At 37.7% G+C, this 14,151-nt stretch overlaps 1 protein-coding gene across 4 annotated transcripts in view; it reads right to left on the bottom strand.

The window, feature by feature from the left end:
* The window catches only part of FAP (fibroblast activation protein alpha), a 71,246-nt gene that overhangs the window by 614 nt on the left and 56,481 nt on the right, over positions 1–14,151 (bottom strand). Inside the window, exons 21-25 of one of the 4 annotated variants that reach the window (XM_019636810.1) lie at positions 11,296–11,350; positions 3,218–3,317; positions 2,110–2,174; positions 1,565–1,637; positions 1,227–1,300 (exon numbers count right to left, since the gene is read on the bottom strand). In XM_019636810.1, the coding sequence (XP_019492355.1) occupies positions 1,227–1,300; positions 1,565–1,637; positions 2,110–2,174; positions 3,218–3,317; positions 11,296–11,350 (367 nt within the window). Of the gene's footprint in view, positions 1–1,226; positions 1,301–1,564; positions 1,638–2,109; positions 2,175–3,217; positions 3,318–11,295; positions 11,351–14,151 lie in introns of those variants that run through there. The other 3 variants (XR_002123285.1, XM_019636812.1, XM_019636811.1) reach the window with 3 other exon arrangements.

The following is a 14,151-nucleotide window of genomic DNA, read 5'->3' as shown; positions in this document are numbered from 1 at the left end:
CATTCTTTAAACTTATTTTTTAGATCTCGGTGGCTAAACTTCCACAGCAGCCGGCATCTTGGGGGATCAGGAGGCAGGCATGTGTTCCAGAGCTCATGTGCTGGGTCTGTTACTTTGCTTCTCTGGAACTTGGTTTCCTTATTTGTAAAATGAGAGGGTTGAATTTGATTTTTCCCTAAGGTTTCTTCTAGCATAAACATTCCATGAGGCTTTCAGCCTCTGACTGTAATTCCTCTCTGTTGCAAAAAATCTATAACACATAAAACCATAAACATCCTTTACAAGAGTTCAAAATAGTATCATTAAAAAAACAGGAATATGGTATCATAGATTTAAATTTCATTGTTGGAGACTAGTGAGATTATTGTTTTCCCTGAATAAAGGTGGCTAGTGGTCATGATGTAATGCTATAGACTTATAAGTTGTATTTACTTGGGGGTGGGGGCAGTCACAATCAATAGAAGCCCAGAAAAATCTCATCTGACCCTTTATACATTATTCTAAAAAAACAAATTTCAGAAATATGGGGGTTTTCTTTTCTGGGTTCTTGTTCAACATAAGCAAGTGAGGGAGAATTTATGCTCCCCGAAGAGGAGGGAAGTCTCCTATTAGGGAATGTCTCCCTTGCCTTGGTTTTGCCATATTTTCCTCTGTTTTCATTTCTCACTCCTCATGCAACCTGGGTTTTACAGTTAGCTCATTCATTCATTCACTCAGTAAAAATAGGAGCGTTGTGGCAGGCCAAGCCTCTACGGGCACTGAGAACATGTAGGTGGAAAGGATTCTCTAACTCTGAGTGGCGCTGCATGACTTCAGGGAGCTCCTAGGGTCTCTGATAACAGATAACATTCTGCAATTGCATCTTCCTGAATAAACAATCTTCTGGCTGCTTTGGGACTCCCAAGTTTTGTAGGGACTCTTAGCATACAGCTACACTTACATACATTGGGTCACAGAACCATTGGATGTGGGAGCTAGAAGGTCATCTAATCTTGTAGATGCCTTTATTTTATATACGACTCAACTGCGATCAACAGAGGGGACATGGCTTGCTTAGTGTCTTTCTGGGAGTTAATGAAAGATCAAGATTCATTTTGCTAATGTTATACCTACTCTACCCTACAGCCTATTTGTCAGGTTTTAGTAGAAAAAAAAAAAAGTAAAAAATTCCTCCTTTTGGTTTGGGGGTCTAAGGCCGTGAACATGAGTAAAATGAAATTATGTACCATTGCCTGGAAATCCACTTGTGCATTAACCAGAGCTTTAGCAATCTGTGCTGAGTTTTGAAAGTGCACATTATCTGCAACAAAGAGAGAGCGAGTTAAAGTGCTGCTAAATACCAGAAAGCATAGAGTGACAATGTACCGCCTGGAAATGAACACCAACAATTATCTAGTCATGCCGTTGACATTGTCAGCACTGAGTAATCACACTCGTTTATGGAAATGTCCCTGACTCTTAGGTACTGACCCTGAGTACAGGCATAGGAGGATGCTTAATGTTTCTTAAACAAAGTGATGCTGGCTCAGTATTTTTATGTGTAAGAGTCTTGCTTAAACCTCACCATCTGCTGTTCCGTGGATGAGAAGATAGTCTACATTTCTGAAATATTCTGCTCTTGCCATCACAGTTGAATTCTGGAAAAGAGGAAAAATTAACATTTTAGTTGCTGCAAGTTCTAATAGAAAAACGAGCTAAATCATTGTGTAATGGACTTAGCACCAATACTGAAATTATGTACTGCTTTGGTTGATAAATATTTAAGAGTCAAAGCAACACATTTTCTTCATCATTTGCATTACTTCCATCTGATTCTTAGTTTGAAAAACTGAAAGTTTATGTGTCATATGTTACATATGAGTGAGACCTTAGGCATAAATGATGCCCGCTCAAGCTGTGTAGAGTTTGAGGGTGGGGAGAAGGAAAGGAAAAGAGAGAATAAAATCCAAAAAGAGTAAGTTCCTTTCGAGTGAGGTGTTTTGCAGCTAACAAAAGATCATCATATTTGCTTGGGAACCTAGCAAAAGTGTAAATTCTGAATGACTGCTTTAAAATTATTTTGCACATTTGAAATAACTTAATGACCAAAATAGAACAGAAAATGCTTACTTTATAGTGCTCGAGATTATCATCCTTTGTTGGGAGACCCATGAATCGCTCTGTGTAGATAGATGCTATAATATATATATAAGAATAGGTTGTTTGCATGTAATATGTATCATCTCATTAACCAAAGAGAACCCCTAGATAACTGCTCCTCAATTCTCCCCCATGCAGCTGCTGAGGAGGGTCCTTGCTTTCCTTCACTGTAATGCTCCACCCAAGTCATTTGGTCTGCAATTTGTCTCAATAGAGCTAGAGAAGTAATGGAGAAGGAGATTTTGGAAACAGGAGCGTCTATCATTAGAAAGGGCTGATTTTTAGCTTTTTCACTCCTACCCAAAGCACTTCTGTTGAGGGACTATTAAGATAGGAAACATCCCCTAGAATGACCTCTTATATTTGACAAGAAATCACAAATGCAGCCACCTGTATTCATTTCACTAGTGTCTTAATCTGGGATGGAAATATGTCCCCCAAATGCTCCTTCCCTAGCATGCATGAACATATTTTTTCTGAATAAAGATTCCCTACAAGTCACAATTATCTCAGTTCTACTCTCCAAAAGGGAAGAGGATCTGATGAAAACTAATTTTTGTACAATTTTTATGTAGTTAATTCCAAATAATCATCCTGCATTGATGTTAATCATAAGAAATAGCACCCATGGGAGGTGTACTTCCCAAACAAATTTTTTATTCTCTGATCTCTGGAGCAGTGGATCTGGCAGCTACAAACTGTGATGTGGAGGTGAATTACTTGGCCCAGGTCTGACTTTGCATAAGATGTGCTTAAAAGCCAGTTGTGCTGCAAAGATGTGTCTACAAAAACAGAATTAGCTCTGATTTTAAAGGCTTGGTTTAGCAGGGAGCACAGGGGTTCTGGAGAGAATAAGGTATATTGGATGTTGGAAAAGTCCTTCCTCACTCTTAAGATTTCTTTGATTGTTACAACATGATTGCAATGAATCATATCAATAACCTTGTTTATAGATTATATTTTCCCCACGGATGCTGGGGTGAATTTTACTGCATAATTTGTTTTCCTAGCAACCTCAAATATAAAGTAATTATGTGTTAAATGTTTTCACAGCAACATTTATGAAATGTTTCCATACCGTAATATTCCCAGCTGGAAACTGGAGCTACTGCTATCCCACATTTGAAGAGACCGGTTCCGGATGCAAGGGCCAGCGATGAAACATAACCTCCATAGGACTGTAGAGACATTGTTACGAGTTAGTTTCACATTGACTTTAATAGCTCTTCTCCATATTTTTATAGCAACTTGTGCTGATGGGAGACGGGGGACACAGATAGGGTAGATTAAATGTCTATCTTGCACCCTGGCAGCAAATTCCACCAGATATAATAGCAATTTCACTCCCAGCATAGTATAAATACGTGGTGTGCTGATCAGAACATGGTAGGAACAGTTTAAGAGATGGATATAACTGCAGTTTTTCAGCAAAAATTTCTCTTTTTTTTCCTCTATATTTTTCCAATCAGGACCTTGTTAGAGCAAAAACAAGATTTTGCTTGAAAGAAATGTACCAAAAAAGGAGATTATTCCCAAAATGTAAATGCAAACTACTTCCAACAGTTTGCAAAAGTCCTGTGAGGCAGAACTTGTATCTGTGTGTTTACTTATTGTCATAACAGAACATCAAGGGAAGGACATAAGAGCCTTCTTGATAGTTTAAGGCATGGCCAGGGTTTGTGTATAATGTACTGTTACATATTGTGTTTTAAGGATTTCTGGCAAAGCAGCTCAGAGGAGGAAAAGCCATTGGTGTCTAAGAAATTTACATACCATCCCACAAATTGAATAAAAAAAACAAAGAAATACAAAAGGGAATACAAATTGCAGAGTCAAGGGCAGGTTTAGCTTTCACCCATTTTCTTCCCCCAGGATTGATAGATAACTCAGAAATGTGACCCCAGTGGCAGAATGGGATGTCTGCCCATGTCACTTGGAAATCTGAACCTTTTCCTAAAAATGAGGAAAGGAACAGAGCATAACAATAAGGCTGCATCTTTCCCTGGAAGGCACATTTGTTCTGTATAAACACGCTGGGAGAGAGGTGCTTCTCTTGGGAACATGGATGAAGCCGTGTTCTGGGACATAAACCTCCCAAAATGCGTCTTCTAGATTAGGAAGTGATTCTCACTGTCTATTCTTGCCCCAACCCTGGGGCAGCCCTACAAATCATAAGAAAACAGTGTGACTCTCCAACTAAATGTGAGCCTTGTTTTTAAAATCTTATTACCACAAAATTGTGGAAATCATTTCCCTTAAGTGAGGAGAAATCATATCACCCTTTGGAACAGAAAAGTCAGTCTTTAGAGAGAGTGAAAGAGGGAGAGTGAGAATGAGAGATCAACAGAGCAAGAGAGGCAGACAGACAGACATGGCTAGGGCAGCACGTCAGTGGCAGGGGTCTATTCTTAATCCACAAAATACAGGAAATGGGGGCATAAGCTAAACAGTCTTGCTGAATTCAAGTTAAAGGAAGAATTCTCTAACTAGTTTACAGTTTTATGTTTCCAGCTCTGGGGAATTTTATTGAGGACCTTGGCTCCAAAACACAGAATAAAAGAGGCAGCTTGGATTATTATACCATGAGTTCTTTTTATTATACTTGGAGGAAAATGAAAACATTTTTTGATAGAGGAAAAATGCATTTTAAAAACAGAAGAAACATTTGGGTTTCAAAATCATTTTAGTAAGTGAGATTCTCTATCAGGTGCAAACTCTAACCTATAATATCAGTATAATTTGTTTTTTATGAGTAGGCTGGCAACAACTATTACTGAAACAGAAGATCTTTCCTTTCTTCTTAATTTTAGGTTCAAAGGAGAGTAGAGTTAAGCTTGAGTCCTTTAGAAAAATTTTTATTGTTTACGGTTTTATTAGAAAAGAGTGTTCACTGCAAATAATACTGGGTCCTACTTCCCCTCTCATATGCTCCAGAAAAGGAAATAGCACAAAGTGAGATTTGAAGTTGAAAGCATTTTTGAACATTTCTGTTCAAAATCTTAGGAATTATTAATCTGTTACTACTCAGTGATTAGACACTAGTGTTTTGTCTAAATGCAATTTTCATGTTTTCAGGATGGATACAAACTCTCCCTAAGAATTTGTAAGAACAAAACTACTGGAGCAGCAGTACAACAAAAGAAAGTGTACTTTAAATACTCGGGAAGCTTAGAAAAGCTCTTCCTATTGTAGAAACGAAGAGGGAAAAAAAGCACCCGAGTTAACTTTTTTCTGCTCTCCGATGGGTGGGGCTGCAAGGCAGAGTGGGTGGCTGCCGCATGAAAAGAACCCACGGAGCAGATTGGCCATGCGAATTCTAGAATTTTGTCCTTTGCACTTAGACGTTTTGCCATTTTGCTTAAATGAAGGATATCTTTAAAAACATTTTTAGAAGGGCACAGAATTTTGAGGGGTTTATAGAACATTCTTATGTGAGCTATAATGCACATTGGAACATTTTACCTACAAGCAATAATCTTAAGGAGCTAGTGTTTGTATGGCCAAGGCTATTGCAAAGACTGTGTAGTCTCACACAATGTGCCTTCCTTCTACCGCACACCTCCACCGTGCTCAGTGACCTTCCTGATGTTCATGGAACTATCCAAGCATGATCTAGCCCCAGGACATTTGCAAACGCCTCCACCCTCTGCCTAGACTGCTCTTTCCCCAGAAATCAGTATAGCTTACTTTCTCCTCATTTCAAGCCTGAACTAAAAAAAAAAAAAAGAATCTCGCCGGTCCTTCTAAGCTAAAATTCCACCAACCCTGCGCCATGTTCCTTTCCTGTTTTGATTTTCTCATAGCACTTATCATTGTTTAACATCCTACACATTTTATTTATCTTGCTTATTGTCTTTAGGCGTAGCATAAATATTTGTCTAATATGTGGCTTTCTTATCAACTCATCTAATCCCTCATAGTGATTTAGTGAGGACATTGTGACTAAATTTCATGATGAGGAAATTGAGGCTCAGAGTAAACTTAGAGTATTTCAGGAGTCAGGAAGCAGCAGGGCTGGGATTGAGCCCCAGGACACCTAACTCTGCAACCTCGGCACTTTCCTCTACGTCCCCACACTGGAGCAACCTCTTTGGGGAACTTTAAGTTTTGAGTCTAATATAGTCTCATTAGAGGTGCATTTGTCCTACTTTTACATCGTTGATCACACATGGCAATTCAAATTGCTTATAATTAGTCACTGGAAGAGAAAGGAACTAAGATTAAATCATGAACTAATGCTTATTCAACACCACCTGGCTAGGCCTATATTAACAAAGCAAAGCCCATAAATAAGGTTGTTATTCTAATAATTTAGGCAAAACCCCCACTGCTTTTCAATTGTCAGAAAATAATTGCTTCAGTTTTTCTTTGCATAAACCAGGGCTTTGCAACCTCAGTGCTACTGACATTTTGGGCTGGATAGTTTTGTTGTGTTTTTTTTTTTTTTTTGGCAGGGGTGGGGTGGGCTGTCATGTGCATTGTGGAATATTTAACCGTATCTCTGGCCTCTACCTGTTAGATGCCAGTAGTACTTCCTCAGTTGGAACAACCAAAAATGTCTCTAGACATTACCAAATGTCCTCTGAGGGACAAAAATGAACCACTGTCATAACAGATACTTCCTAAGCATAGTGCTGAATGCACAGTGGATATATAATAATTAGCTAAAAACAGGGTGACTAAACTTTGGTGTGTGAGCTAGACAAATGAAAGGGTAAGATAAAAATGACTCCTCTCCCCTTCTTAATCTGGATAATGGAGGGAAACGTAGGATTTGTGGTTTATTGACCAATTAACTATAAAAAATGTGTGGTTAGCTATAATGTATTTCTCAGACCACTAATATGTCTAACACTTCATGGAAACAGATACGTTATTCCCTGATATAGAACACAATAATAGCTGAATAAACCTCATGGTCATTTTCAATATCTTCTTGTCTCCAATCTCTGATTTCCCATAGGTCCCTGCTTTATTATACTATAAAGGGGCACTCAGAGCTAAGATCTCTTTTCACCTCCGATTTCAGTGCCTAAATTCAGGCCCTTGGTGTTTGTTGCCAGTATTTCTGCTCTCCTAGCTCCTCGGCCCACTCCCTCCCCCCCTTCAGGCCATTCTTCACTCACCAGCCAAGAGTATTTTTCTAATACAACAATTCCACTTCCTATTGACTTCAAGAGCACTTCTCAAAGAGTTATCCATTGAATCAAAATACATTTTGGTAGTACTGTATTAAAAAAAAATTTAACAGGATTCTTTACTATTCCTTCACTGAGTCTATATACACTATTATATCGAAGTTATGATATGCCAAATTATTAGACCAGAGGACCTTTTCTTGAAAAATTTCCTGGCAGCAATAGAACACATTTGGGGGATTGTTGACTGATAGGGTTAAAGTCAGTTTAAACATCGTAGATGTGTGAGATGGCCAAGTATTGTGCTAAACATTTGAAAAACAGAGTTAAAAAAAGGCAAAGTCTATTCATTCCCTTGATGAGTTTATATTCTTGTGGGGAAAACCAACAGACAAGATAAAACTTTGTAATTCCTGTAAGAGCAGTATAAAGAGCTATAGGAGCACAAAAAAGTCATATCTGAGTTGGGTTTTAAAGAACAAGTAGGAATTTTCCATTGTGGAGTGAGAAACAGGTGGGGAATAGAAGAAGAGAATGAACAGTGCAGATTCAGGGAACAGGATTTACAAAATCATGGGAACAAGGAAGCACAGGCAGCAAATTATTCATAAGGCATGGGGAAAAGTGGAGAGAGATGAGACTGGAAAAGTAGGTTACAACCAGATTGCCAAGGGCCTTGCATGCAAGAATATATGTTTGGGCACTAGTTTGAGGTCAATGTGTAGCCCTAGAAACTATATTAGCACAGCGGTTCTCAACCTGTGGGTCGTGACCCCTTTGGGGGTCGAATGACCCTTTCACAGGGGTTGCCTAAGACCATCAAAAAACACATATTTTCTACAGTCTTAGGAACCGAGACACCGCTCCTCTATCGGTCTCCATGCTTCAAGACAAAATTTCATTTATTTGTAATTAGAAATAAATATTTCACAATATATAATTACATATTATTTTTGTGATTAATCACTATGCTTTAATTATGTTCAATTTGCAACAATGAAAATACAACCTGCATAAGATATTTACATTATGATTCATAACAGTAGCAAAATTACAGTTATAGAGTAGCAACGAAAATAATTTTATGGTTGGGGGTCACCACAACATGAGGAACCGTATTAAAGGGTCACGGCATTAGGAAGGTTGAGACCCACTGTATTAGCAGAAAAGCAACTTGGTAAGAACTGTGTTCTGAAACACTAACTTCGTTGGCAACATTGGAGCTTGTGAGGCCAGGACAGTTTGGGTATTTGAGAGGCAGTAGGAACAGTTCAACTGGTACTACCCAACTTGTGGTTCAGGGACCAAAAGAATCAACATTATCTGGGATCTTGCTAGAAATGCAAACCTTTGGGCCCCACCTGGAATACTGAATCAGAATCCTCAGTGGTAGGGGCCTGGAAACTGTGTTGCAACAAGTTCTCCATGTGATTCTTATACAAGCTAAAGTTTGAGACATTCTGGTCTAAATTACATATGAAGAAACTTGAACTATGGCAATGTCAGTGGGGATGATAAAACAGATTTCAATGTTTGAAGGTAGAATTGACAGAAGGTGCTAACCAACAGAATGTTGGAGTCAGGAAGCAGAGGAAGTTGAAAATAGCTCTGAACTTACTACCTTGGTTGACTAGGTGTGTGGTGAGGTCCTTAATAAAGATGAAGACATATTTTAAAGTAAACTATGACAAGCTTAGCTTGTGCAAGTTAAGCTTAAGACCCCTTAAGACATTTGTAAGAGGTGATCAGGAAGCATTTGAAAGGTGATTGGGGCTAGTGGCAGAGATATGGCCATCATGTTTATCCTTGAAACCACATGGGTTTTCCCAAGGAAATGAAGAAGAATGAGCGCCAAAGCCAGACCCAGAAAAACATTGATATTTGAAGAGTCAATGGAGTGTAATGATCATAGAGACATAGAAAAATGAGACATGTGTAACAGAGCCATGGATAAAGCCCACTCTCCATTATGGCCTAAAAGAACTCCTGTTACCTGGCTACCTACCTACCCAGGCTCATTTTCTACACCTTCCTTACCATAAGGCTTATACTTCGGAAATTTCAGACGTTGCTAACCAACTCAGTGTCTCCCCACATGCCATACTCTTTGGCACCTCAGGACCTGGGCAATGTTGTCTTCACTCTGCCTGAAATGCCCTTTAATTAACCCCTCTTCACCAAACTCAAATGCTACCTCATTTATGAATCTCCCCTTAGCTCTCACAGACAGAATTAACCATTGTTATCCCTGGTGCTCTCCACAAGTTACATCTCTCTTAACAGGACATTTCATGAGAAATTCCTGTTTTCTCTGCTAGAGGTCCAGGGCGATAACTTACCCATCTTTTCATCTCCTAAAGAACCTAATATAAGATCAAGTTGTGCATGGATGAAAATTTTGTACATGGATGAAAGAATGAATGAGTCAATGATAAGATGAATGGATTAATAAATAGGGTTTGGTCTTAAACTCAAAGTACTGATAAAAACAATACAGTATTAAGGTGTTTTTCCTTCAGGGCCTTTTGGGTCCTTCTGCTGATATAGGGGCTGCTCAAGTGTTGTATCCACTAGCAGTTCACTTACTACTCTCTTCTCCCACACATGCTCTCGGGGTTTCCCTCACAATCACCACCATGTTGGAAAGTAAGCAATAAAGGAGCCTAATATACTATTTTTTCCAGAAGCAATTGTATAGACATAGTAAGAATCTCTTATTGAAAAAATTCAGACTGATATGGATGTATTTTTGGGAGATGAGTAGGTTAAATCATCCCACATAGGTGGTTCTCTACCAAACTAATACTTAGAATGTTCCAGAAATGAAATTAAAAAGTTCCACTTTGTGGTTATTTCAAAGCCTGCAGTAAAAGCAAAGTAAAACTCTAAGAGAAATGTTAATGCTTATATGTAAGTGTTCAGCTTGAAATTTGAATCGTTCAAGGATTTACTTTAGGAACTTTCATAAAAAGGGATGGTAGGAAAAGTCTTATCTAAAATATTTCACTATAAAACATTTTATTTCTACCCTTTAAATTCCATTCTGTTTTAGATATTTAATATTTGATAGTTTTAAGAAGGACCAAATGGCTTGAAGTAACAACTTTCCACAAATTTCTAACAGCGCTTCATCTGGTCACTGAGCTGAGAGTTGAGCCGAATCCTGCAGATTCCCTTCAATATTGGGTTTCATTCCCTCCATCTTGTGCAGGCTGCCCTCAGAGACAAGAGCCAAGAAAAACAACCAAAGCACAAATGGCTGCAAATTGACTTGCAAATGTACAAATTCAGACCAAAAATTAAAACAGGAAATCTTTCTTGAAGGGTAATTATCATAATTTATAATGGGCAAGTCTAAATCCTTTCCAGTATTTCTCTAAACTTTCTAGTGATTTTTATTGCCCATGACTGATAACTTTTGCTACTCCCTTTTACTGTTTATTTTAAAGATCACAGTTCCTCAAACATGGGAAATTATTCTCATGACCTAAGACCTTTCTCTAGTGAGCACAAATTAACATTAGGTCTGCTCAAAAAAAAAAAAAAAAGATTCCCCCTCTCAAAAAAAATCAAAACAGTTAAGATATGACTGGGATAGACTAGGTACTAGGGAATTTATATTCTAAAAGTTTCTGTAATTTCAAACTTTAGCTTAGCATTTCATAAAAAATGAAATGATGAAATATAAAATAAAGATATATAGTAACTCTAAAATAACAAAGGAAATTAAACCTTTGATGAATATGGTTCAGTTCAGCAGACTATAATCTAATACAAAAAAATTAAGCGAAAATGTATCAATTATGAGTTAATTTGCTATAAAATAAACTAAATGATTGAAAAAAAGAAACACATATAGCCATCACTTTAAAGCCAGATTATTCAAATTGACTGTTTCCAATGACCGATTAAATTATGTTGCAACATTAACATTTCATGAGAACCTTATAAGCGAACAATTTAGAAAATGATGATTGCTGAAATGAATAACAGACATAAAACATATAAAACAACTCACCCAGCCCCATATGGCTATTCTTTTTTCATCAATGAAACCCATTTCTATGAATTTTCTAAAGTAGAAAACAAATTTTTAGAATTTTAAGTGTGTACACATGACATTTACTTCATTACACAAGCATATTTAATCCAATGATTTAATAGAAATGCTGTATTTTCTTTGTTTAAACACATGCATAATCACACTACATTTACAAATAATTAAAAGAATATCATCATGTTTTCTGCAAAGGATAAAAGCATCCTTTAGACTCTGCATCTATTGAATAGTACTTTTCTGGGCTTGAAGGCCTCCTGTCGTAATTGTGTGGGCGAGTTACTTGTGACCCAGAGAGCTCAAGAGGCAGGCTCATAGAAACATGAGAAGTAGTAGCACCAAGACTAGGACCAAATTCCCAAATCCCCAGCTTTTGAAAAAAAGGTTTTTGTTGTTGCTGTTTTAAATTTTATTAATTTCTCATGATCTTGTTTGCTTAGATGTTAAATGATAATCTCATTTTTGGTCACATACATCCATGGAAAAACATCTATCCACCTCCCATTTCATACTCAGATATACCCTCTATTTATCATCTTATGAACAATTATCTGTATCTTTTAGGATCCGGAAATGATTCAGCTAAGCTCTATAACAGAGAGTCTCCATCTGAAAACTATTTTGAAAATAAATCTCTTCTTAGGAGCAAGAGGCCATACTGAAGCGAAACCTTTAAAAAGTCATGGGAAGCCCTCAGAAATGTAACTTTGCAAAGTTGGTACAAAACAAGAGTGTTTTAGGCTAATGTACTTCATGCCCACTTGAAGGCTGGTGTTCTAGAGTCATTGCGATTTATTTTGGGAAAGGTTTGATAAAAACACAAGAAACTCTGAGACAAACAGAAGCAGTGGAAGACAAAACTGGACGTCATTACAGAGGCCTGTGTGCAACAGTAATGGGAAGGAGACAAAGTGACACATGTGGCCCCAGAAAAACACTATTTTTTTGTTCCCTTCAGTTATGTTAATACTCTTTCTGATTTGTCTCTGGAAGCAGGACAGAGTGATGTTCATTAGTTAAAAGACTGAGTTTCTTAAAGGGATTCCACAGCAACCATTTTGCTCGTCGCATTGGTTCGATGTGCACGTTTCTGATTTATAGAGGAGTTGGGCAAATACATGGGACAAACAGACGGGAAGAAGCCCAGTCAGCCACAGCTTACCCCACACTGAGTCTGAGGGACACTGAGGAGTCTACAAGGAAGAAATGCAGTAGCAAACGGAAAGTTGCTACCTGTGTGGATGCCGTTCATGGTAAAGCAGAGAACATGTGCACCAAATTGTGGCATTTCGGCAATTCGTACACAAGCTTCAAAAACCAAATGAAAGAAGAAAAGGTTCCCTTTTATATGTTGTTAAAAAAAAAATAAGCTCGCCACTAGTGCTTGAAGACAGTTCTGAGCCATAAAATCAATCGTGACTTTTATGATCTCCCAGAAGCTAGCAATCATATTGCCTTGCATCTGGGATAAAAGCAAATAACAGGTGATACATGGGAACAGGAAATTCTTAACAGCTCCCTTTCTAGGTTTATTCTGAAACGATGACATTTACAGGAAATGATAGTGCAATAGTTAACATGGAAATGAAACATTAACACTTAATGTGGCAGGACTAGGTTAAAGGTTACCTAGATAATCCGAGCACTTTGAGACAAACAAGTCTCTATAAAATTTACCTCCAAATTCTGAAGAGCTTCCAGGGGGGTTATCAGACATGCTGTTGATAATGTGGTTAAATCAACAAAATGTTAGTAAGAAATGGAAAAGCATGTTTTCCTCATTTTGGATGCTGGACTGAACTTTACAACTTTTCTCTCATAAAAATGGCCCTAGACCAAAGGTCGACTTGGAATCCTAGTGATCAATTATTATTTTATTTTGGAGATGTTCTTATTGATACCATGTATAACAGTATGATGTGATTTTTTTTTCTCATATAATTCTTCCTCACCATTAACCCTCAGGTTATATAAAATTTCAAAATTGTGGGAATGTCAAAAATGCCAAATATACCCCAAATGTACAGAGTTGACCCTATAACTACTATAGTTTTATGGGTCTCACATAGGTACCACTTGCAGAGAAGCCCAAAGAAAGCAGGTCCCAGTTTCACTTATTCTTTGACTTCACAAGTATCTCCTTTGAAACGTTCTTTTGTATAGTCAAAAGTTGTGAGGTTGTGTGGCTTCTTTTAAGTGTTTTTCCTGCTTTTCTTTTTTTGAATCTATTTATTGACTCTGACTAGCATTTTCTGTTTTTTCCAAACCTGTACATATGATTTTCTTTCAGTATGTAAAAAATATAGCCAGATTATATTTTTTATAAGAGATTCAAAGGGACACATTTCACTCTTTTGGGGGAGGTAATTTAAGGGGTACCACAAAGGGATTACAATCCCAATTCCCTAGGTCAGACATTCAGTGTCTGATTCCTAAAATATACCTTTTTAAAAAGATATTTATTAAATGTATTGGGGTGACATTGGTTAATAAGATTATATAAGGTTTAAGTGTACAATTCTATAATACATTATCTGTGTATTACACTGTGTGTTCACCACCCAAGTCCTAAAACACCTCTTGGGGAGACATGGTTGAATTACTCCCAGGATCATCATTATAAACCTATTCTTTTAGCTTTTGTGTTCTCAAAGCACAGTGTTCCAAGACTTCCCTTTCACTTTTGCAGAATAATGATTTTAAGCAAAGCCAAGGCCCACCTCGTCTGGCGTCTCCACTGTAGCATAAGTGCTTTGTGTGGGGACACAGCCGCCCCTTGTTCACTAGGGTGCTTACTGAAAGCTTTATTGAATAGCA

The sequence above is a fragment of the Hipposideros armiger genome, unplaced genomic scaffold (assembly GCF_001890085.2).
Source record: "Hipposideros armiger isolate ML-2016 unplaced genomic scaffold, ASM189008v1 scaffold_30, whole genome shotgun sequence".
NCBI lineage: Eukaryota > Metazoa > Chordata > Mammalia > Chiroptera > Hipposideridae > Hipposideros > Hipposideros armiger.
This window is presented reverse-complemented; position numbering and strand designations above follow the sequence as displayed.